Raw genomic sequence first — 25,311 nt, forward strand, 5'->3', positions numbered from 1 at the left:
TAAACTTCTCTTTTTATGTTCCTCTTGGTTAATACATTGTATGTTCTGATTTCAAGAGTTAGTGTTCAAATGATAATTGGTTTACTTTTATTAAATAATGAATTACTCATAGCAAAATAATTCCAAAAATTCTAATATCAAAATTGTAAAAGTCCTTCAAAAATTTTACTGCAGAAAATTTTGCTTAAAATAGGAGTAGGATTTTTAAACAGGTTTGATGTGAGTAACATACAATGGAACCTTCTAAGTTAAAATGCCCAGTGGGATAATAAAATGTTAAAACAGCCCTGCTACTGATTTTACAGTACTGCCACTGACTAAAACGAAGTGATGGTACAAGTTAAGACTCTATATGATAAGCAACATTTTTTAATAACACAACTATAAACGCTTGGGACACAGTTGGCAGCACTACACGTACCACTATCTGAATACTTTTATCTGAACTGGATTCAAGTCTTTGTATACTGTTGTGAAAATTCATTCTAATCATTTCATATTTATTTCCCTCTAATTTCTAACTTTCTCTAGCTACTTCATATAGATTAATAAGAGAACCAACTTTCTTTCTTAGGCTTTCATGAATTGATTACTTACTCTTGAAATTAATTATTCATTTAGCATACTAGAAAACTACATTTATATAAAATCTTTATACTTTTTATATACTTTTTATATATCTAAAATGTATTTTAGATAAGTTAATTAGAAGTGTTTTAAAAGAACACAGTTCTCCAATAAGAAATAACTTTAAAAATAATTTTTGTTACTGACAATGTGTTAATCTACTTTATTTAGGTATCTAAAATATATTCGTGTATAGATTATATACAGTGCCTCTTTTGGTTCTGAAATTCTAAAATTCCTTGAATGTATATAGTCTTCATTAAGTATACAGAGTTCTGAAGTTTATACTTGTGAAAATGATACCTTTTATATGCCCTTTTTATTAATCTATTTATCTACAACTCTTTAAAAAGTACTGTAGTATGATGATGATGCCTTTTATTCACACTAGGGTTTAGCTGGACCAGAAGGTAATCCAGGACCTAAAGGTGTACGAGTAAGTAAGCATTTTCATCATTTTGTTAAGTATGCTTGCATATGAGTAGAATGAAGCGTACAAAATACTTATTTTCACACTTCCATAGAAACTTTGAATGTAATGCAGGTTTAGCCTGGAAAGAAACACACTATTAAATAGATATTTTTACTGTTAAGGCCATAGAGAGCAGTCTTATGGTGGTAGGTTTTACACCATTCTTTGATAGCTCCTACATCTACATCATTTATTTTGCTAGCTCCTAGCAAAACGTCTGGTATGTTGAAAATATGCTCTTTAAGCATTTGTAGTATTATTTATGTGTGGACGTATATAGACCTAAGAAATAATGATGAAAGAAATATGAAGAGGCAAAAAATTCGCACTCAAGGCTGCGATAATAATACAAAAGCTATCTGGAGTAAAGAAGTAGCTGCAGAGAAAGAAATGGGCTTATCACATTCAAGCATATACCATTGCACTTCCAACCGTTAAAGAAGTTGTTAGCCACTTTTAATCATTAAGGGAGTAAAACAAAAAAAATTACTGTGATGTGTTATGTAGTGTGCCACAAATTAAAATCAAAGCTGGTTCTAGGAAAAATTAGTAAACTAAAATTTTTGTTTTTAAAATTCTCTATTTTTTTAAAAAAATTAATTAATTAATTTATTTTTGGCTGTGTTGGATCTCCGTTTCTGTGCGAGGGATTTCTCTAATTGCGGCGAGCGGGGGCCACTCTTCATTGCGGTGCGCGGGCCTCTCACTATCGCGGCCTCTCTTGCTGCCGAGCACAGGCTCCAGACGCGCAGGCTCAATACTTGTGGCTCACGGGCCCAGCTGCTCCACGGCCTGTGGGACCTTCCCAGACCAGGGCTCGAACCTGTGTCCCCTGCATTGGTAGGCGGATTCCCAACCACTGCACCACCAGGGAAGCCCAAAATTCTCTCTTTTTAATAGCTAGTTATTTTCCGGAATCTGCATCTACCTTATATTATCTAAAATACCTTTTTGAAATAAGGAAAACAAAAAGTATTTAGACAGTATGTACTATAATGATGCCTTAATTTTAAAAAAATTCTTAAACATTTTCAAATACTTCATATTTCTTTTGCTATCAATCCTATGAAGTAGCAGAACACATGTATTGTCTCCATCGTACAGATGAGAAAACAGTAAGCTATGGAACTGACATGATTTGACAAAGTCATAGCAGAACTCAGACAAGCGTTTTCTCACCTTCAGCTCTGTACTGTTTTACTATCCCATGCTGTCTCCACCCTTGCATTAAGTGAAAATATAATGGGGAAAAGTCATGTATTCTTTATTGGAAACTGCACCGAAAGCACAGATTGACTTGGATTTGGAAAGCAAGAAGAGATTAGTGGACAAAGAACATGGGCTTTGGAGTTAGACAAGGACCACTTCTTTTTTTTTTTCTTAACCCCTTGTTTACTAGCTTTGTGACCTTAGATGTCATTCAACCCTTCTGTGCCTCATTTTTCTTACCTTATTAAAAGGTGATAATGAAACCTACCTTTAGGTGGTTATGAAAACTACCTGAGCTTAATTAATATTCTTAAGGCACAGTGCCTAGCACATGACATGCACTTTCTATGCAGATTTTATCATTATTATTGGAATTTGGGAGTTTCTTCTGCATGTGAGCTAAACTCCTAGACCTGTTACTTGGCACTGTGCAGTTTTCTCTTACTACATTTTCTCATCTTGCTTCAGTGATTCCTATAACTTTTCTAATTCTTCTTTATATCATTTTTGTACTATATTATACATCCTTTTGTTGCTTTTTTCCCCATTTGTACTGAAAATTATAGTGTAGGTTGTAACTCTTTTTAAGTTTTTTTAGGTTTTGATGGCCAACTTCATAAAAGCATTAAAAAAAAACAAATCTAATCCTTTTCTGACTAATTTAATTGATTTAATCTTTAATTTTCCTTTGCGAGTGAGGGAAGAGTCAGAAGAGTCACTTCTCTAGGTTTCATATTCACGAAGAGTCTCAAATGTAGACTTTAGACATTAACTCCAAATAGGGTTAAAAAAGACAAAAATCATAAAATCACACTGACAGGATTATGTTTTTCATTTAATTTGGGTCCTGTTACTGGACTATACCACATGCTATACAATATGAATTAATATTTTTATAAATCATGATAAATTACCTTTTGACTGGCATCATTGTTTGACTGCACTTTTTGGTGTTAAGATAATTATTTTAAAAATGTAAATGTTTAAAATAAATCATTTTGTAACCCTCCTTTGGTATTTCTTTGTGATGCTAGGTGCTCACAAAATAAGGTGCTAGGTGGCTCAAAAAGTAGAAGTATGTAGGCCTCCCCCAACCTTTTAGTGGCTCTGCTGGTGACACAAAATTGCCTCTACCTGGATATACAACCTTCAATCCAAAAAAGCAAAAGCATATGTGTTTTTTGTTTAATTTTTTAATTTTTTGGCTGTATGGCATGTGGGATCTTACTTCCCCGACCAGGGATCAAACCCGCGTCCACTGCATTGGAAGCGTGGAGTCTTAACTGCTGGACTGCCAAGGAAGTCCCTTATTATTTTTTATGTGCCTTGTTTCATTACACTAAATTCCAATTTACATTACATTACACTAAACTCCAATTTAGTGGTAGTGTTTTGAGAATGACCACAACCCCATATGATTTCTTTTGTGGATGCTGCTGACATTTTATTTCTGTTAGAATCAGCATAATAATTCTCAAGAAACCTTTATGAAACACCTACATAATTACGCATAGCATTGTTCCCTTTAAAATCTTTACTTGTAAAATGTTGTGCTGGTACTCTGTGCAGACTTTGTTGAGTAGAGGTCTGACTTTTTAGCTCCTGAGTTTTCAGTTGAGTATTTAGTTTACTGAGAAGTGTACATCAGTTAGGGTGTTTGTTCTTTTTATTTATAAGCAAAACTCCAGTTGTGTATATTAAAACAAAAGTTAACTGTTTCTAAACTTGAGGCCACCTGTAGGTGATATTTCTGAAAGTACATGTAGCTTGTCATCATAATCGTAACCGTTTTGGTATCAGAAATACTTTTGGATGCTTCATTTTAAAAGAAACCTTCCCCATCCTTCAGATGGCTTGGCTTTCAAGCAAACAAATTATAGATGTTTTATCATTAAAGTTCATTAGAAGGAAACTATTTTTTCTCTTTTATTTTATTTTTTGCTTATTCATTCATACACTCTGTAGAACATAGGAATTTTAAAGGTGTTTTTCCTTGTCAAAGAAAAGTGCTCGTCTTACTATGGCAACACCCAACTAGCTTTCACCCTCAGGAACTAAATGCTTCCCATGGTTCTTATTCCAGGAAACTTAGAAATGTTTCCTGAGACACTTACTTTTAAAAAAAATATTGTGGTAATACATATTTAATATAAAATTTGCCATTTTAATTATTTTTAAATGTAAGTTCACTGGTGTCATAGGCTGCTATAATAAAAATGACCATAGACTGGGTGACTTAAACAACAAACATTTATATGTCACAGTTCTTCAGTCTGGGAAGGCAGATCCAGTGTTTCATGAGGGCCCACCTCATGGCTTGTAGAGTGCTGCCTTCTTGCTGTATCCTTATGTGGCAGAGAGAGCAATCATATTTCTTTCATATCTCATTTTAGAAGGGCAGTAATCCCATTCATGAGGACTCTACTCTCATGATCTAATTCCCTCCCAAAGGTCCCATCTCCAAATACCATCGTATTGGGGATTAAGCTTCAATGTATGAATTTGGAGGGGCATAAACATTCAGTCCATAGCGGGAGGCAATAAGTACATTCACATTGCGGTGCGGTCATCACCACCATCCACCTCCAGAACTTTTTCATCTTCCCAAACTGAAACTTTATATCTATTGAACAGTAACTCCCCATTCTCCCTTCCCCCCAGCTCCTGGCAACCACTCAACTTTCTGTCTCTATGAGTTTGACTACTCTATGTACTTCATTTAAGTGGAATCATATAATATCTATCCTTTTATGACTGGCTTATTTCACTTAGCATGATTGTCTTTGAGATTCATCCACCTTGTGGCATGCGTCAAGATATCCTTACTTTTTCAGGCTGAATAATATTCCATTGTATGTATATGCCACATTTGTTTGTCTTTTCATCTGTTGAACATTTGGGTTGCTTCCACCTTTTGGCTATTGTGAATAATGCTGTTCTAGGTGTACAAATGACATTTACTTTTTTAAAACCTGAGTTCTTTCTTAATGTATACTATTATGGAAAAATATACTCTGAAAAGTCACCCATTCTCTAAGTCAAAATAAGTAGACTTTATTTCGAATTTAGTCAAAATGGCCTCCTGTATCTCTTCTTCAAATTCTTTTATACCTTGGGTTTCCACTGTGTTCATAAAACCATTTTTCTTCTCCCATCTCCATCCATTTCAGCCTCTCAGTGGTTCAGGTAAATTTCGCTTTGTTTCCTCCTAAGAGCTCTATTCTACCCTTAAGGCTTCTGACCCATCTGCCCTTCAAATCTAAGCTAACTTTTATTTATTTATTTATTTATTTATTTATTCATTTATTTATGGGTGTGTTGGGTCTTCATTTCTGTGCGAGGGCTTTCTCCAGTTGCGGCAAGTGGGGGCCACTCTTCATCGCGGTGCGCGGGCCTCTCATTATTGCGGCCTCTCTTGTTGCGGAGCACAGGCTCCAGACGCGCAGGCTCAGCAGTTGTGGCTCACGGGCCCAGCCGCTCCGTGGCATGTGGGATCTTCCCAGACCAGGGCGCGAACCCGTGTCCCCTGCATTAGCAGGCAGATTCTCAACCACTGCGCCACCAGGGAAGCCCCTGCCCTGCAAATCTTATATCACTCTGTGAGCTCTTTCTATGAGTCCCACATCTCCAATTTCTTGCCAAGATAATTAAATTTGAATGCCTCCTCATCACCACAATCTCAAAATGACTAACAGAACTCATCCTCTTTCTACTAAACTATTAGCTTTCCTATTTCTTTTCCATATTTCTATCAGTGGTTACCATTTGCTTATCAGTCCAGTATAAACCTTAGAATCATCTTTGCCTCAATCCTATAGATAGATACAAAGACCAGTTGAACCACTGTAATCCAAATGAATTCTATAAACTGCAAAGTTGATTATATCAAAACTCTGCCTAAATTTTTTTTGATGACTCAGTATAAATCCCAAACTTTCCGTCATCACATAAAAGACTTTTCATGATGCAGCCACTGTTGCCTTCCCAACCCCCGCTCTTGCCTACCAATCACACAGAACTATTTGCAGTTCTATGAAAATGCCATGTCATTTTATTTTAATTGATTGATTGATGACACATTGTTAGCCCTGCATAAAATGCCTTTCCTTTCCTTCAAGACTCAGCTTAAATGTTGCCTCCTCTGTAAGACTTTCCTAAGTCTTCCCTCTAGGCAAAGTTGGTCATTCTGCCTTCAAAGCTTCTATATCTTGTATTTATCACATCACATATCACATAATCATGTCACAATTATCTTACGATATTACAATTATTTGTATGACTCTTTTTCCTAATAAACCATGAACTTCTTGAGGGCACTGATTTTCATATTCATTTTTATAATTCCAATTCTTGGCACACAGTGGGCACTAAAATGATGTTTTGTGAATGAGTGACCCAGACTCATATTCCTTCAAATTTGGACCATTGAAACAGCATTCTAACACATTTTCCTACATTCAGTGTTTCCTGTCTGGGGTGTATTCTGTAGCCTGTCCACAGATTAATATTTTAGAAAAACAGCTTAACATCAGGGCACTACCACACTCCCCCAAAGTCCAGTAGCTTCTTATCTGAACTATAAAGTCTAAAATTCTTAGTCTGAAATTTAAGACTCTCCTTAATCTATTCTCTAAACTACTGTACACTTTATTTATTAAATTGATGAGACAGGTTATTATTTGCCACAGGTGAGATCTAACTAAAGTATGGTAGTATAAAGTAGCTTGCATTGTTATTTTACCCCTTGTTTCTCAGACCTATTAGAATCTCCCTGAGGGCACAATGGGTCTGCTTCTCTCCAAAGCATCTTACACATAAGAAACTGTCAGTTAACCATTTACAAACGCTCCCGGAGTCCTCTCTATCTTATCTCTGCTTACTGTAGTGCTGGTTGGAGTGTTCTTTCTCCATCCTCTGCTTATCAAGACTTTATCTACTCCACAGGCCTACCTCAGGTGCCAGTCTCCTTTGAAACCTCCTCTGACTGCTTTTACCTCCTGCCACATTGGAATGAATCTCTTCCTCCTCCATACTTCTGTTTCTTGGATACCTCCATTCTGCCTTACATTTTAGTTAATAGTATATCTGTGTCTTCTGCCCTTTGTGATAGTCAATGTAGAAAAGAATTTGGGCTTGTTGATTTTTATTAGCCACCATGCCTTAAGTTACATTTCCTACTTTTTTTTTTTAATGAAAAGATTGAACTGTAATTTCTAGAAGAAAAGACACAAGATTATTCAAACTGTTATGTCTTATAATTTCATATTACTAGGAATAAATTTTAAGTATCTCTATTTAGAATTATTTACAGGGTGAATATTTAAGTGAGATAATACAAAGATTATTTGCTTACTTTAAGGGTTTCATTGGCTCTCCTGGAGAAGTAGGACAACTGGGACCTGAAGGAGAAAGAGTAAGTCTGTTTCCTTCGAATATTATTTCCAATGTGATATACTTAGGATAAAGTATAACAGGGCTCATAAACCCAGATGTCAGGCAGTGAAACAAGCCAGCTTTAAGGAAAGTCACCTACCAGAAATATAATTAAACTCTCTTCAATTTTACTGAATTGTGTTTTAGGTAAGTGAGGTGATATAAATATTTATGGTTAGCAACTTTAAATTTGACTTTTAAAAAACACAAATTGATATTATCTAATTATGAAAATTTTATTTTGTAAGTGATCTTTGATTTGAGTATAAACTCTTGGCAGGGTTTGTATTTTACAATGCAATGTGTAATAAATCAACTTCAAAAGATATATTTTTTTGTTTAATTTAATAGTGGAAGATAGCTGTTCATAAATGTAGGTACTTGTGAATAAAGTAGAATCTTTGCCAAATGGTTTGTTCTACTTATAAAAATTAACCAAGATACATACAGAGTTCTGGCATTCCAACTTCGTCATATCTAGTTTTCAGTGCCATATGCAGTTCAGTGATTTCTAGTTGCATTTCTTCATCTACACTGTCAATATTAATTAAAAACAAGTAGAATAAACAATATTAGCATATTCTCAGGTTTGAAAACAATCATATTCAGAATTTAGCATTTAACTCTATTATTATACAAGTGCTGTTCAGGCAAAGATTTTTTCATATCTGGAAACTGATTTTTGCAAATGAAAATAAATCAGATTATTCTTTGCTAGATGAATATTTCAAATGTATAGCTTTTTGAGTGAGTGACTTAAATCACATTTTCTTGTAGTTACTTGTGAATGCCTCCACAGAGAAGAAACATTCAGAGTTTACATGTGCTGTAATGGCAATCAAAATGTTTAGTTGTCTTTGGTGATAAGAGGTGAAGATATTCCCGTGGTGAGCGCACAGGTCATTTCTTTCACTTGCAAACAATATCTTCAGTGTGATCCTACAACTAAGCCACTTAACTGCTATGTAACACAGCAGACTTACAGATGATGTTTCCAATCTATCATGCAAAGAATTGAACTGCTTCTTACAGACCCAAAGGAGTATATATAGTTTACATTGTTAATTACTGTACTGCTTATGATACAATCCTTCCCTGACCTGTTGGAATGAAGTTATTTCTCGTAATTGATGTAATAAATAAACGAAAGTTATATGTCCTTGCAAAATGTCATCATCTTGAATTCAAGGATCCCTGTGACACTATCAATAGGCACAATGCCTATAATCATACTCAGTAATTTCGACTAGTTTATATGAATATATCAAGACTGTCTCAAATCATAAATATAAGACCCTTTTGTGATATTCTGCCTATTATAGGTACCACGTCCTAATATTATTAGGCTACTTCAAAATTCTCACTAAAACCATGAATGGTATAGCTAACTGGGTGTTGTTATTATGTTATGAAATATTTAAGTAGAGAAAAGCCAAAGAAAATAATGTTCTAATCACTCCTGAAAACAAATGGGAAGAAAAAGCTCTTTCTGGAAGTCAATAATATACACATGCATGTATATATGAAAAAGTTCTTATATAATTCTATCTGCACTATCCTTAGGTTTTCTGCTGAGATTTACTGAAGCTACTAAAGTTTTAGAAAATAATTATTTTTCTTAAATGCCTGGCTATATTATGTAAAGATGCGTGAAATCCTCATGAAATGAGTCATATTGCTCATCTTTGAACTCTTTTTTCAATAGAGAATATTAGATGAATATTTATTAAGCACTGTTGAATTAAAGTAAATGGATTACTTCAACCATTGATATCTGCTAACTTGTCTGTATATACAAAAATCCCAAGCTACATGGTTCTGACATATTTCTTAGTCCCTAAGGCTTGTAAAAGTGATTATAAGTCTCAAGGGATTTTATCAGTTAGTACGCTTTGGACTGCAAGTGACAGAAGATCCCATTTCAAACTGGCTTCAAAATGAGGAAATTTAAAATAAATGATGATAATGATAACAACAAATGATTTATCGAATGGTTATGTATATATGCAAGGCGCTGTGCAAATAGTACATACGAATTAGCTCCTTTAATCTCACAACACCCAGTGAGATAGGTAGTATTATTTTTCTCACTATAGATGAAGAAAATGAGGCATACAGAGACACACACTTACCTAAAACTATATATAGGTAATAAGAGCAGAGCCAGGATTTGAACATAGATATTCTGGCTCCAAAGACTGAGTACTTAAGTACTATGCCCGACGGCTGCTTCTTATGACCAGAAACCCATAGGTTAGGTGGGATCTAGGCACAATATGATCCTGAGCACAGTGATATCATTATCCTTCTCTCTGCTTTGCCTTGACTAACGCTGGCTTTATCCTAAGGCTGGTTTCTCATATGATTGCAAGATTCCCAGTGCAAGGGCTAAATATGCCTTTGTTTATGTCCAGCCAGAGAGACAGGGAGACAGAGAGGAGGTAATTGTCTGTTAGGTACAGAAAATAATAAGACTTCCTGCTTGTCTGGTTGTACCAACTTTGGTTGCATGCCACCTCTGGACAAATAACTATCACCAGAGGAATGGCGGGATCCTATTTGGAAATACAGATGGAATGGATTTCTGAATAAAATCAGGATTTTTGTTATGAAGAAGAAAAGGGGCCACTTGAATTAAATTAATACATTGAAGCTTTTCTGAATATCACACCAGTTTAAAGGATAACTTATTTTTCTCTTTGGCATACTTCATAAATTGATGGTTGAGAAAAAATAACTCATTAATTGATTCAACAAATATTTACTTTTTTGAAGTATAGTTGATTTACAATATTATATTACTTTTAGGTATACAGCATCTTGATTCAGTATTTTAATAGATTATACTCCATTAAAGGTTATTAAAAAATAATGGCTATAATTCCCTGTGCTGTAGAATATATATCCCTGTTGCTTATCTATTTTAAACATAGTAATTTGTATCTCTTAATCCCATACCCCTATCTTGCCCCTCAATCCTTCCCTCTCCCCACTGATAACCACTAGTTTGTTTTCTGTATCTGTGAGTCTGTTTCTGTTTTGCTATATACATTTGTGTGTTTCATTTTTTAGATTCCACATATAAGTGGAATTATCACACAGTATTTGTCTTTCTCTGACTTACTTCACTAAGCATAATATTCTCTTTCAGAGAGAATATTCTCTTTTTAGATCCATCCACATTGCTGCAAATGTCAGAATTTCATTTTTTTATGGGCATGTAATATTCCATTGTATGTATATGTATATGCGTGTGTGTGTGTATACACAGCACATATATACATATGTGTGTGTATATATATATACACACGTATGGATATATTTATCCATTCATCTGTTGATGGACACTAGGGTTGCTTTCCATATCTTGGCTATTGTAAATAGTGCTGCTATGAACATCAGGGTGCCTGAGTCTTTTCGAATTAGTGTTTTCATTTTTCCCAGATATTTACCCAGGTGTGAAATTGCTGAATCATATGGTAGTTGTATTTTGAGTTTTTTGAGGAACACCAATACTGTTTTCCATAGTGGCTGCACCAATTTACATTCCCACCAACACTGTAGGAGGATTCCGTTTTCTCCACATCCTCACCACCGTTTGTTATTTGTGTTCTTTTTGATGATAGCCATTCTGACAGGTGTGAGATGATATCTCATGTGGTTTTGATTTGCATTTCTCTAATAATTTGCAGTGTAAAGCATCTTTTCATGTGCCTGGTAGCCAACTGTATGTCTTCTTTGGATGCTGGGAAAACTGGACAGCTACATGTGAAAGAACATTAGAACATTTCCTCACACCATATACAAAAATAAACTCAAAATGGATTAAAGACCTAAAAGTAAGATCTGAAACTATACAACTCTTAGAAGAGAACATAACCAGAACACTCTCTACCATAAATCACAGATCCAAAAATAAAATGTTTTTTTGGATCTGTCTCCTATAAGGCAAAAGAAATAAAAGCAAAAATAAATGAATGGGACCTAATTAAACTTAAAAACTTTTGCACAGCAAAGGAAGCCATCAACAAAACAAAAAAACAACCTACTGAATGGGAGAAAATATTTGCAAATAATTTGACTGACAGGGAGTTAATATCCAAAATATATAAATAGCTTATACAACTCAATATCAAAAAACCAAGCAACCCAATCAAAGAAGGGAACAAATATTTACTTTTGACTTTTTCACATTCTAGGGTGCTCCTGGGATCCGTGGAAAGAGGGGTCTTAAGGGAAGACAGGTAATTTGATTCTTGTTTTATGAGGTTCGGTTTAGAGGAGCATAATCTAATTATATGCATATTTCTCACCTGTTAAACTGCAAATGTAGCTGCTGTTCTTGTTATCACAATCCATCTCATTCAACAGAGTTTAAAATTTGCCACTTTAACAGCCTATCCAGTAATACCTGAGAATGTGAAGGGGTATTTAGATTAAAAAATAACTCGAAATGTAACACTTCTAGCCCATTTAATATACCGGTGGGAGAGACCTTTATCCCCATGACAAGGTGCTAAAATTAAAATGTCACAGGAAATACATGAACAATTTAAAACACTAATGAAAGCACTATTCACCCTCATGTTTTAGAGGTTTTTAAAATGCCTGCTTCAGATGTTAGCTCAGAAACTAGTTTCTTATATTTTCATGTTAAAAAAAAATCAAGTAAAGTGAATTCTGCCAGATAATATAATAATTTCAGAGATGGGAGGAAATTTTGACATTATCTAATACCCCATTATTTAACAAATGAGAAAACCGTGGTTCAGAAAAAGCATCCTCGGTTATCCTGGCTGTGTTAGTATAGCTAATTAGCCACCTGCTTTTCACTTGTGCTGTTTTTTATTACAATTCAAAGATATTTATTAGCGTAAGACATTCTGTGCTATACTCTGCTCTCTACTCTGTGAGGAAGAAAATTGTCTTTAATAACAGCTTTTCTAAAATTCTGGTGTGTATAATTAAAATCCTGATTATAATACTAAAGGATTACAAATCTCACCAGAATATTCATATCCTTTTAAAGCATTTTATTCTTTGAGCTTTGCAATATTTCTTGAAGATAGAATAGGACAATGGCACTATTATATGGGTGAGGAGAACGAGGGTCAGTGATGTTAAAATACTTGCTCAGAATCACATGGTTAAAAGTGGTAAAATAAAGAATTGAGCCCAGCTCCTTCGAATGTAAATCCAAGATCCTTTTCCTTACTACATAGATATTTCTGCTGTCTGTCTTCTACCTCACACTACTTAGAAGAACATGATTTACTTTTCATGACGTATGGGCAAAATGTGATAAACTTATTTTTTATTGGAGTATAATTGCTTTACAATGTTGTGTTAATTTCTGCTTTACAATGAAGTGAATCAGCTATATGTATACCTGTATACCCTCCCTCTTGGACCTCCCTCCCACCCCCCACCCCCAATCCCACCCATCCAGGTCATCACAGAGCACCGAGCTGAGCTTCTTGCGCTTTATAGCATGTTCCCACTAGCTATCTTACCCATGGTAGTGTATATATGTCAATCCTAATTTCCCAATTTGTCCCACCCTCTCCATTCCCCCCCATGTCCACATGTTCATTCTCTACGTCTACATCTCTATTACTGCCCTGCAAATAGGTTCATCTGTACCATTTTTCTAGATTCCACATATATGTGTTAATATACAATATTTGTTTTTCTCTTTCTGGCTTACTTCACACTGTATGACAGATTCTAGGTCCATCCACATCTCTACAGATGACCTAATTTCGTTCCTTTTTATGGCTGAGTAATATTCCATTGTATGCATGTACCACATCTTCTTTATCCATTCATCTGTCCTTGGACATTTAGGTTGTCTCCATGTCCTGGCTATTGTAAATAGTGCTGCGATGAACACTGAGGTGCATGTGTCCTTTTGAATTATGGTTTTTTCAGGGTATAGGCCCAGTAGTGGGATTGCTGGGTCATATGGTAGTTCTAGTTTTATTTTTTTTTTTATTTTTTTTTTTTTTTACAGGTAAAACTTCTTTTATTGAGCTTTGCTTTATTGTACTTTGCAGGTATTGTGTTGTTTTTTTTTTTTTTTTTTAACATCTTTATTGAAGTATAATTGCCTTACAATGGTGTGTTAGCTTCTGCTTTATAACAAAGTGAATCAGTTATACATATACAATATGTTCCCATTTCTCTTCCCTCTTGCATCTCCCTCCCTCCCACCCTCCCCATCCCACCCCTCTAGGTGGTCACAAAGCACCGAGCTGATCTCCCTGTGCTATGCGGCTGCTTCCCACTAGCTATCTATTTTACATTTGGTAGTGTATATATGTCCATGACACTCTCTTACCCTTTCACATCTCACCCCACCCCCTCCCCATATCCTCAAGTCCATTCTCTAGTAGGTCTGTGTCTTTATTCCCGTCTTGCCACTAGGTTCTTCATGGCCTTTTTTTTTTTTTTTCCTTAGATTCCGTATATATGTGTTAGCATACTGTATTTGTTTTTCTCTTTCTGACTTACTTCACTCTGTATGACAGACTCTAACTCCATCCACCTCATTACAAATACCTCCATTTCATTTCTTTTTATGGCTGAGTAATATTCCATTGTATATATGTGCCACATCTTCTTTATCCATTCATCTGTTGATGGACATTTAGGTTGCTTCCATGTCCAGGCTATTGTAAATAGAGCTGCAATGAACATTTTGGTACATGACTCTTTTTGAACTATAGTTTTCTCAGGGTATATGCCCAGTAGTGGGATTGCTGGGTCATGTGGTAGTTCTATTTGTAGTTTTTTAAGGAACCTCCATACTGTTCTCCATAGTGGCTGTATCAATTTACATTCCCACCAACAGTGCAAGAGTGTTCCCTTTCCTCCACACCCTCTCCAGCATTTATTGTTTCTAGATTTTTTGATGATGGCCATTCTGACTGGTGTGAGATGATATCTCATTGTAGTTTTGATTTGCATTTCTCTAATGATTAATGATGTTGAGCATTCTTTCATGTGTCTGTAGGCCATCTTTATATCTTCTTTGGAGAAATGTCTATTTAGGTCTTCGGCCCATTTTTGGATTGGGTTGTTCGTTTTTTTGTTATTGAGCTGCATGAGCTGCTTGTAAATCTTGGAGATTAATCCTTTGTCAGTTGCTTCATTTGCAGATATTTTCTCCCATTCTGATGGTTGTCTTTTGGTCTTGTTTATGGTTTCCTTTGCTGTGCAAAAGCTTTTAAGTTTCATTAGGTCCCATTTGTTTATTTGTGTTCTTATTTCCATTTCTCTGGGAGCTGGGTCAAAAAGAATCTTGCTGTGATGTGTGTCATAGAGTGTTCTGCCTATGTTTTCCTCTAAGAGTTTGATAGTGTCTGGCCTTACACTTAGGTCTTTAATCCATTTTGAGTTTATTTTTGTGCATGGTGTCAGGGAGTGTTCTAATTTCATACTTTTACATGTACCTGTCCAATTTTCCCAGCACCACTTATTGAAGAGGCTGTCTTTTCTCCACTGTATATGCTTGCCTCCTTTATCAAAGATAAGGTGACCATATATGTGTGGGTTTATCTCTGGGCTTTCTATCCTGTTCCATTGATCTATATTTCTGTTTTTGTGCCAGTACCAAACTGTCTTGATTACTGAAGCTTTGTAATATAGTCTGAAGTCAGGGAGCCTGATTCCCCCAGCTCCATTTTTCGTTCTCAAGATTGCTTTGGCTATTCGGGGTCTTTTGTGTTTCCATACAAATTGTGAAATTTTTTGTTCTAGTTCTGTGAAAAATGCCAGTGGTAGTTTGATAGGGATTGCATTGAATCTGTAGATTGCTTTGGGTAGTAGAGTCATTTTCACAATGTTGATTCTTCCAATCCAGGAACATGGTATATCTCTCCATCTATTTGTATCATCTTTAATTTCTTTCATCAGTGTCTTATAATTTTCTGCATACAGGTCTTTTGTCTCCTTAGGTAGGTTTATTCCTAGATATTTTATTCTTTTTGTTGCAATGGTAAACGGGAGTGTTTTCTTAATTTCACTTTCAGATTTTTCGTCATTAGTGTATAGAAATGCAAGAGATTTCTGTGCATTAATTTTGTATCCTGCTACTTTACCAAATTCATTGATTAGCTCTAGGAGTTTTCTGGTAGCATCTTTAGGATTCTCTATGTATAGTATCATATCATCTGCAAATAGTGACAGCTTTACTTCTTCTTTTCCGATTTGGATTCCTTTTATTTCTTTGTCTTCTCTGATTGCTGTGGCTAACACTTCCAAAACTATGTTGAATAATAGTGGTGAGAGTGGGCAACCTTGTCTTGTTCCTGATCTTAGTGGAAATGGTTTCAGTTTTTCACCATTGAGGACAATGTTGGCTGTGGGTTTGTCATATTTGGCCTTTATTATGTTGAGGAAAGTTCCCTCTATGCCTACTTTCTGCAGGGCTTTTATCATAAATGGGTGTTGAATTTTGTCGAAAGCTTTCTCTGCATCTATTGAGATGATCATATGGTTTTTCTCCTTCAATTTGTTAATATGGTGTATCACATTGATTGATTTGCGTATGTTGAAGAATCCTTGCATTCCTGGGATAAACCCCACTTGATCATGGTGTATGATCCTTTTAATGTGCTGTTGGATTCTGTTTGCTAGTATTTTGTTGAGGATTTTTGCATCTATGTTCATCAGTGATATTGGCCTGTAGTTTTCTTTCTTTGTGACATCTTTGTCTGGTTTTGGTATCAGGGTGATGGTGGCCTTGTAGAATGAGTTTGGGAGTGTTCCTCCCTCTGCAATATTTTGGAAGAGTTTGAGAAGGATAGGTGTTAGCTCTTCTCTAAATGTTTGATAGAATTCGCCTGTGAAGCCATCTGGTCCTGGGCTTTTGTTTGTTGGAAGGTTTTTAATCACAGTTTCAATTTCAGTGCTTGTGATTGGTCTGTTCATATTTTCTATTTCTTCCTGGTTCAGTCTCGGCAGTTTGTGCATTGCTAAGAATCTGTCCATTTCTTCCAGGTTGTCCATTTTATTGGCATAGAGTTGCTTGTAGTAATCTCTCATGATCTTATGATCTTTTGTATTTCTGCAGTGTCAGTGGTTACTTCTCCTTTTTCATTTCTAATTCTATTGATTTGAGTCTTCTCCCTTTTTCTCTTGATGAGTCTGGCTAATGGTTTATCAATTTTGTTTATCTTCTCAAAGAACCAGCTTTTAGTTTCATTGATTTTTGCTATTGTTTCCTTCATTTCTTTTTCATTTATTTCTGACCTAATCTTTATGATTTCTTTCCTTCTGCTGTCTTTGGGGTTTTTTTGTTCTTCTTTCTCTAATTGCTTTAGGTGCAAGGTTAGGTTGTTTATTCGAGATGTTTCCTGTTTCTTGAGGTAGGCTTGTATTTCTATAAACTTCCCTCTTAGCACTGCTTTTGCTGCGTCCCATAGGTTTTGGGTCGTCGTATCTCCATTGTCATTTGTTTCTAGGTATTTTTTGATTTCCCCTTTGATTTCTTCAGTGATCACTTCGTTATTAAGTAGTGTATTGTGTAGCCTCCATGTGTTTGTATTTTTTACAGATCTTTTCCTGTAATTGATATCTAGTCTCATAGCGTTGTGGTCGGAAAAGATACTTGATACGATATCAATTTTCTTAAATTTACCAAGGCTTGATTTGTGACCCAAGATATGATCTGTCCTGGAAAATGTTCCATGAGCACTTGAGAAAAATGTGTATTCTGTTGTTTTTGGGTGGAATGTCCTATAAATATCAATTAAGTCCATCTTGTTTAATGTATCATTTAAAGCTTGTGTTTCCTTATTTATTTTCATTTTGGATGATCTGTCCATTGGTGAAAGTGGGGTGTTAAAGTCCCCTACTATGATTGTGTTGCTGTCGATTTCCCCTTTTATGGCTGTTAGTATTTGCCTTATGTATTGAGGTGCTCCTATGTTGGGTGCATAAATATTTACAATTTTTATACCTTCCTCTTGGATCGATCCCTTGATCATTATATAGTGTCCTTCTTTGTCTCTTGTAATAGTCTTTATTTTAAAGTCTATTTTGTCTGATATGAGAATTGCTACTCCAGCTTTCTTTTGATTTCCATTTGCATGGACTATCTTTTTCCATCCCCTCACTTTCAGTCTGTATGTGTCTCTAGGTCTGAAGTGGGTCTCTTGTAGACAGCATATATATGGGTCTTGTTTTTGTATCCATTCAGCCAGCCTGTGTCTTTTGGTTGGAGCATTTAATCCATTTACATTCAAGGTAATTATTGATATGTATGTTCCTATTCCCATTTTCTTAAATGTTTTGGGTTTGTTATTGTAGGTGTTTTCCTTCTCTTGTGTTTCTTGCCTAGAGAAGTTCCTTTAGCATTTGTTGTAAAGCTGGTTTGGTGGTGCTGAACTCTCTCAGCTTTTGCTTGCCTGTAAAGGTTTTAATTTCTCCATCACATCTGAATGAGATCCTTGCTGGGTAGAGTAATCTTGGTTGTAGGTTTTTCTCCTTCATCACTTTAAGTATATCCTGCCACTCCCTTCTGGCTTGCAGAGTTTCTGCTGAAAGATCAGATTGTAGATTTTTTGATGATGGCCATTCTGACTGGTGTGAGGTGATACCTCATTGTAGTTTTGATTTGCATTTCTCTAATAATTAGTGATGTTGAGCATCTTTTTACGTGCCTCTTGGCCATCTGTATGTCTTCTTTGGTGAAATATCTGTTTAGGTTTTCTGCCCGTTTTTTGATTGAGTTGTTTGTTTTTTTGATATTGACCTCCATGAGCTGTTTGTATATTTTGGAGAATAAACCTTTGTCTGTTGCTTTGGTTGCAAATATTTTCTCCCATTCTGAGGGTTGTCTTTTCATCTTGTTTATGGTTTCCTTTGCTGTGCAAAAGCTTTTAAGTTTAATTAGGTCATTTGTTTATTTTTGTTTTTATTTTCATTACTCTAGGAGGTGGGTCAAAAAAGATCTTGCTGTGGTTCATGTCAAAGAGTGTTTTTCCTACGTTTTCCTCTAAGAGTTTTATAGTGTCCGGTCTTACATTTAGTTCTTTAATCCATTTGGAGTTTATTTTTGTGTATGGTCTTAGTGTTCTAATTTCATTCTTTTATATGTAGCTGCCCAGTTTTCTCAGCCCAACTTATTGAACAGGCTGTCTTTTGTCCATTGTATGTTCTTACCTCCTTTGTCATAAATTAGGTGACCATATGTGCATGGGTTTATCTCTGGGCTTTCTATCCTGTTCCATTGATCTATATTTCTTTTTTTATGCCAGTACCATACTGTCTTGATTACTGTAGCTTTGTAGTAAAGTTTGAAGTCAGGGAGCCTGATTCCTCCAGCTCCATTTTTCTTTCTCAAGATTGCTTTGGCTATCAGGGTCTTTTGTGTTTCCATACAAATTGTAAAATTTTTTGTTCTAATTCTGTGAGGAATGCCGTTGGTAATTTGATAGGGATTGCATTGAATCTGTAGATTGCTTTGGGTAGTACAGTCATTTTCACAATATTGATTCTTCCAATCCAAGAACATGGTATATTTTTTCATCTGTTTATGTTATCTTTGATTTCTTTCATCAGGGTTGTGTAATTTTCTGAGTACAGGTCTTTCGCCTCCTTAGGTAGGTTTATTCTGAGGTATTTTAATCTTTTTGTTGTGATGGTAAATGGGATTGTTTCCTTAATTTCTCTTTCTGATCTTTCATTGTTAGTGTGCATAGGAATGCAAGAGATTTCTGTGCTTTAATTTTGTATCCTGCAACCTTACCAAATTCATTGATTAGTTCTAGTAATTTTCTGGTGGCATCTTTAGGATTTTCTATATATAGTATCATGTCATCTGCAAACAGTGACAGTTTTACTTCTTCTTTTCCAATCTGTATTTCTTTTTCTTCTCTGATTGCCGTGGCTAAGACTTCCAAAACTGTGTTGAATAGGAGTGGTTTCACTTTAAAGATTTAAACATATTAAGATAAACTTATGAAACTATCAAGAAATGAAAAGTAAGCCAAACATTTTGTTTTCTTGCAATTACATTCAACATTAAAGTTAATCTTGTAAGAATTATAACAGCAGAAACTGTACCATCATCATTACCATCATCACCAATTTTTAGTCTCAAGGACTTTGTTAAATACTTTGTATGCCATCTCATTTGATTACACTCTATTATACTTCTGAATGTTAGTATATTATTTCTTTACATTTTATCCCTCTTACACATATCCCAACAGAAGTACCTCTATTATGTGTCAAATATCTAATCTAAATATGCAGATTGGGGTGTCTCAAAATTGATAGTAGGTGAAGTTCATCTTCTTTATTCTTGTCTTCTCCATTCTATGTCTTGATTTTTTTTCATCCATCTCCTACCAAAGTATGCTGTCAGTAAAAGAACTAATTAATTTATTTATTCTACTATATTACTTCCAGTGCTTAAAGTATTACCTTACCCATTAGTAATTATATTTTAAGTATAGTTTAAGACAAAATAAGTAATCTTTAATGGTGGAATTTTAGGCATTGCTGAGGAAACATTTTCACAGAGTGTCTGTGATATATCACTTAAGTAGCTACCATCTTTATTTATTAATATAGCTGGTCTTATATAGATATTAACTTTATCTTTCCTTGGGGGGGCTGCATTGGGTCTTCATTGCTGCATGCGGGCTTTCTCTAGTTGCAGCGATCGGGGGCTACTCTTGGTTGCAGTGCGCGTGCTTTCTCATTGCGGTGGCTTCTCTCTTGTTGCGGAGCACGGGCTCTAGCTGTGTGGACTTCAGTAGTTGCAGCATGTGGGCTCAGTAGTTGCAGCACACAGGGCCTAGAGCACACGGGCTTCAGTAGTTGTGGCACACAGGCTCAGCAGTTGTGGCTTGCAGGCTCTAGAGTGCAGGCTCAGTGGTTGTGGTGCATGGACTTAGTTGCTCCGTGGCATGTGGGATCTTCCTGGAACAGGGCTCGAACCTATGTCCCCTGCATTGGCAGGTGGACTCTTAACCACTGTGCCACCACGGAAGTCCCTTAACTTTATCTTGACAATATATAGCTATTATCTACTTCCCTACTCCATAATGAACTGTAAAATCGTCCATGGAAATTTATAGATAACTTCTGGTTTCTTACTCCATAGGGAATTATAAAATTATCCAACAGATGCTATTGAGTTCAAAAGAGGAGTTCAAGAAAACTGTGGAAAAATAGTGAATGGAATGATCACTGGGTTCTTTTTTTTGAGTGCACTGTTCTTTATATTACAAAATTTGTAAAGTCTTATTTCTTTAAAGATATATGCCTTTGTAATAGATTTAGATCTTAGAAAAATTATATTTGAAAAACACATGCATTCCGTTTTTCCTAAATAGTGTTTATTATATAAAATCTGTCTAGTGCTGTACTGTGTCATGTATGCTATATGTACTTTCTCTTGATTTTACCACAAGATGATTTGATCATGTTTATGAGGAAATCACTGTACTTAGAATAAGATACAGTTACACCCACAAGTCAAATTATGCCAAGGTTGACCTCAGAGACTGTTCCAGAATATTATCCTATGCATAAATGCTCCACCATGTTCTGTTTATTATAAGTAAAATCATCTTCAGATATCTTTGACATTAAGTAAGGGTAAACATATTAGTATGGGATATTATGTGGCATGAGACACTTATATTTCAATTTAGATGATTCAAATTCCATGAGAAGAATTGTCACTTATTACTGTTTTAATAATAGTAAAAGGAAGATATCTTTTGCTAACATTTCTACTCTCTTTGATGTGGAAAGATATTAGGTGTGTGGATACAAATATAGCCATTTTCTCTTGGTCATTTATTAAATTATGTATACTATTTGTTGTTATATATGAAGTAGATATTCAAATACAGAAGCAGAATTAAAGGATCCAGGCCAAAATAAAGAGCTGACAGAAACCATACATGTGAAAGAAAATACAGAAACCTGGAAATGCTGAAATCTAAAAAGGACCCATATTTAAGAAATTTTTGGCTAAGCATATGTCAAAGACTGTTATGTCCAATCTTCTGCTGGTTTCATAGCTATTTAGAAGTGTAGGTTGGTGCTTCATTAAGGTACAGCTATGTGGATCCCATCCATGTTATTTCATTTACTGTCCTTAGAATAAGATGTACTTTATTATAATCACTACTCCCCTTTAATTAATTTAATTAGTCTTACATTGTAAATGAGCTTGTTTCCTCAAATTTTAGGTAGATACAATTCGTCTTTGAGCATAGCATATGATTCAGTTTTTAAAAAATTGAAGTATAGTTGATTTACAATGTTGTGTTAGTTTCAGGTGTACAGCAAAGTGATTCAGTTATACATGTATGTATTCTTTTTCAGATTCTTTTCCATTATAGGTTATTATAAGATATTCACTATAGTTCCCTATCCTATACAGTAAGTCCTTGTTGTTTATCTATTTTATATATAGTAGTGTGTATCTGTTAATCCCAAACTCCTAATTTATCCCTCCCTTCTCCCCCTTTCCCCTTTGGTAACCATAGGTTTGTTGTCTATGTCTGTGAGTCTGTTTCTGTTTTGTAAATAAGTTCATTTGTATCACTTTTTTAGATTCCACATATAAGTGATATCATATATTTGTCTTTGATTACTTCACTTCATATGATAATCTCCACATCCATCCATATTGCTGCAAATGGCATTATATCATTCATTTTTATGGCTAAGTAATATTCCGTTATATATAATTAATATGTATATTAATATATATATTCCATATAAAATGGAATATATGTGTGTATATATATATATATACACACACACACATACACATATGTGTGTGTATATATATATATATATATATACACACACCACATCTTCTTTATCCATTCCTCTGTCAATGGACACTTAGGTTACTTCCATATTTTGGCTATTGTAAATAGTGCTGCTATGAACATTGGGGTACATGTACCTTTTTGAACTACAGTTTTCATCTTTTCTGGATACATGCCCAGGAGTGGGATTGCTGGATCATATGATAACTGTATTTTTACTCTTTAAGGAACCTCCATACTGTTATCCATAGTGGCTGCACCAGTTTACACTCCCATCAACAGTGTAGGAAGGTTCCCTTTTCTCCATACCCTCTCCAGTGTTTATTGTTTGTAGACCTTTGATGATGGCCATTCTGACTGGTGTGAGGTGATACCTCATTGTAGTTTTGATTTGCATTTCTCTAATAATTAGCCATATTGAGCATCTTTTCATGTGCCTATTGGACATGATTCAGTTTCAAATAATTATTGTAACATGTAATTTGTAGAATAATAGTAACTCCTTTTAGATAACTCCTTAAATTTTATGTAACATATTACACTTATATTTTTAGAGTCTCTGAAATTAAAGCCAGAAACTGGTAAAATAAATTACTTCACTTTCTGTATTATAAAATATGAAACACTCTGATAGTCAAAATAGTGAAGGCAGTAGGCATAGAAAACTTCAAAATCCAAGTTTAGGTCACTATAAATATAAGCTTTTTTGGATTACTGTATTGGTTTCTAACCTGAGTACTAAAGCTCTATGTTTGGTGTGAATAGTTTACAAAAATATGAAAGTGTATATGTATTGACATGACATCATATACCTGTGCAGCATAGAAATATATAGGGGAGTAGTCAAAGTCCTGTCCAAAATTGTTAGTAATATTGCTAAGCTTAAGTTTGGGGAGATGTTGCTATAAATCATATGCTCATACTGGTTGCCAAAGAATCACTTATTTCCCTGAGTAAACACTAAGCATGGAATTAAGTTGTTGTGAGCCAGCTTCCTTAGTGATGTTTGTATTGTTTTAATGAAATTATAGACTTACAGGTAAGAGATATCCTCTCCTAGACAGTATAAATATTATGTGAATGCTGTTCAAAATGGATACATTTTAAAATAACATATTATTTTGGTTGTTTGAGTTATTTATTATTTAGCCTTGTACTGTTATTTTTTACATTAATGTTTGTGTTAAGTTATTTCATTTTAAATCTTCCCAGAAAACTCTTTCTTCCCCAAAATAAAACATTGTATTTATTCAGAGTTTGCAGATAGAGTTAATATTTGTCACATAATGTGTTTTTGCTTTTTCAATCAGGAAAAGTAAAAAACTGGTTTTGTTAGGAATTTGGTATATTTTAGGATCAGACTATGTAAAAGTAGTTTTATTAACAAATTCATTTGTTCCTTAGTCTTAGGTTGTTGACATTTGAGAAGTGGTTTTCTTCCTTGTATTGTAAACTATTTTTGATTTTAAGATCTTAGTATTAGGTACTTACTAATCACAATTATTTTTAAATGCCTTATGTAATCAGTTACATATTAGTCAGTGTTTGTGTACTCATGCTTTTTGATATTGAGATACTATAGTTCTTACCTCTTCCTTTTCTTCCCTCCTACACTCCCTATAATGTCACAATTGGATCAAAATCCTTGTTGTCAGTTAATATTAGAGATCTTAAAAACAAGATAGTAGACAATCTATATTGGTCAGGACTCTTTTTAAAACACCAAAGAACTCCTGTTCTATTTTACATGTTTTACTGTCTTTGAGAAGCTTCTTGGAGCATATGATATGAACCAAATTATTTAAAAGCATAAAACCATCCGCTGATTTATAATAGAAAAGAAGAATGCTGTTTAAAAAAATGGGAGACACAGGGAAAGAGGATATATATGTATTTGTTAACTTCATATTTTATATATGTTACTAATTCCAAGTAGCTCTCTTTTTAGTGCAAAGTTTCCAAACTTCATTCTGTAGTGCGCAGTCAGGAAATTCTATAGCTGCTATTAAAAAAGCATTTTACAGGGCTCCCAGATTGATTTAATCAGTAGTCTCTTGTAGTAAGTTGAAGCAAATTTATGTAGCTCCACGACCTAAAATATCTATGCCAGAACTGATTTTTCCAGGATTGAAGGTAACGTGGTATTGGAGATTTGGATTGACTCTCAACAGTACCTAGAAAACTGTTGTCAAAATACACAGGTTTTCTAAGGACTTTTTCAGATCTGATAATAATAGATTATAAATAATCAAATCATATTGTATTTGAAGTTTGACAAAGAGCAAAAGAGTACTCAGTTTTCTTCCTATGAATATCAAAATATCGCAGCCTTAGAATAGTGAACAAAATAACACCCTTAAGTCACCGGGACTTCAGAGATGTTTACTTTTCCAACTATAGAAAGGAGTGTCTCCTTTTCTCTTACAGCTTTCTGTTAGAAGAGTCTATTTAAAGTAAACTGTATTTTGGCTTCTAACTCCAGTGTTAGAATTTCAGAATATAAAGTCCTTCTGTTAGACATCTGTTATTAGTTCTATCTTTAGCCCCAAACAATCTTAAATACGTATTGCACAACCGTGTTTCAAATACATACATTTTATGGAGAATTTGGAGACAGTGTTTTCTTTGTCCCAGGAAAAGTTTGAAGTTAATTCATAAAGAAAGAACTACTGTTGCTAGAGCATTACCAAATATTGTCATTAATTTTTCAGTGATTCTGCCTCTTTCAGGAAAAATGTATTTTCTGGATTCTACTGGGAT

General features: G+C 34.7%; 1 protein-coding gene across 7 annotated transcripts in view; it reads left to right on the forward strand.

Moving 5' to 3' along the window:
* COL24A1 (collagen type XXIV alpha 1 chain) overlaps positions 1–25,311 on the forward strand; it is a 408,506-nt gene that overhangs the window by 90,429 nt on the left and 292,766 nt on the right. For 6 of the 7 annotated variants that reach the window (XM_082409988.1, XM_082409993.1, XM_082409994.1 and 3 more), the window contains exons 11-13: positions 1,019–1,063; positions 7,668–7,721; positions 11,941–11,985. In XM_082409988.1, the coding sequence (XP_082266114.1) occupies positions 1,019–1,063; positions 7,668–7,721; positions 11,941–11,985 (144 nt within the window). The remainder of the gene's footprint in view (positions 1–1,018; positions 1,064–7,667; positions 7,722–11,940; positions 11,986–25,311) is intronic. The other variant, XM_082409991.1, reaches the window with a different exon arrangement.

Source organism: Balaenoptera physalus (assembly GCF_965194825.1).
Source record: "Balaenoptera physalus genome assembly, chromosome: 1".
Lineage (NCBI taxonomy): Eukaryota > Metazoa > Chordata > Mammalia > Artiodactyla > Balaenopteridae > Balaenoptera > Balaenoptera physalus.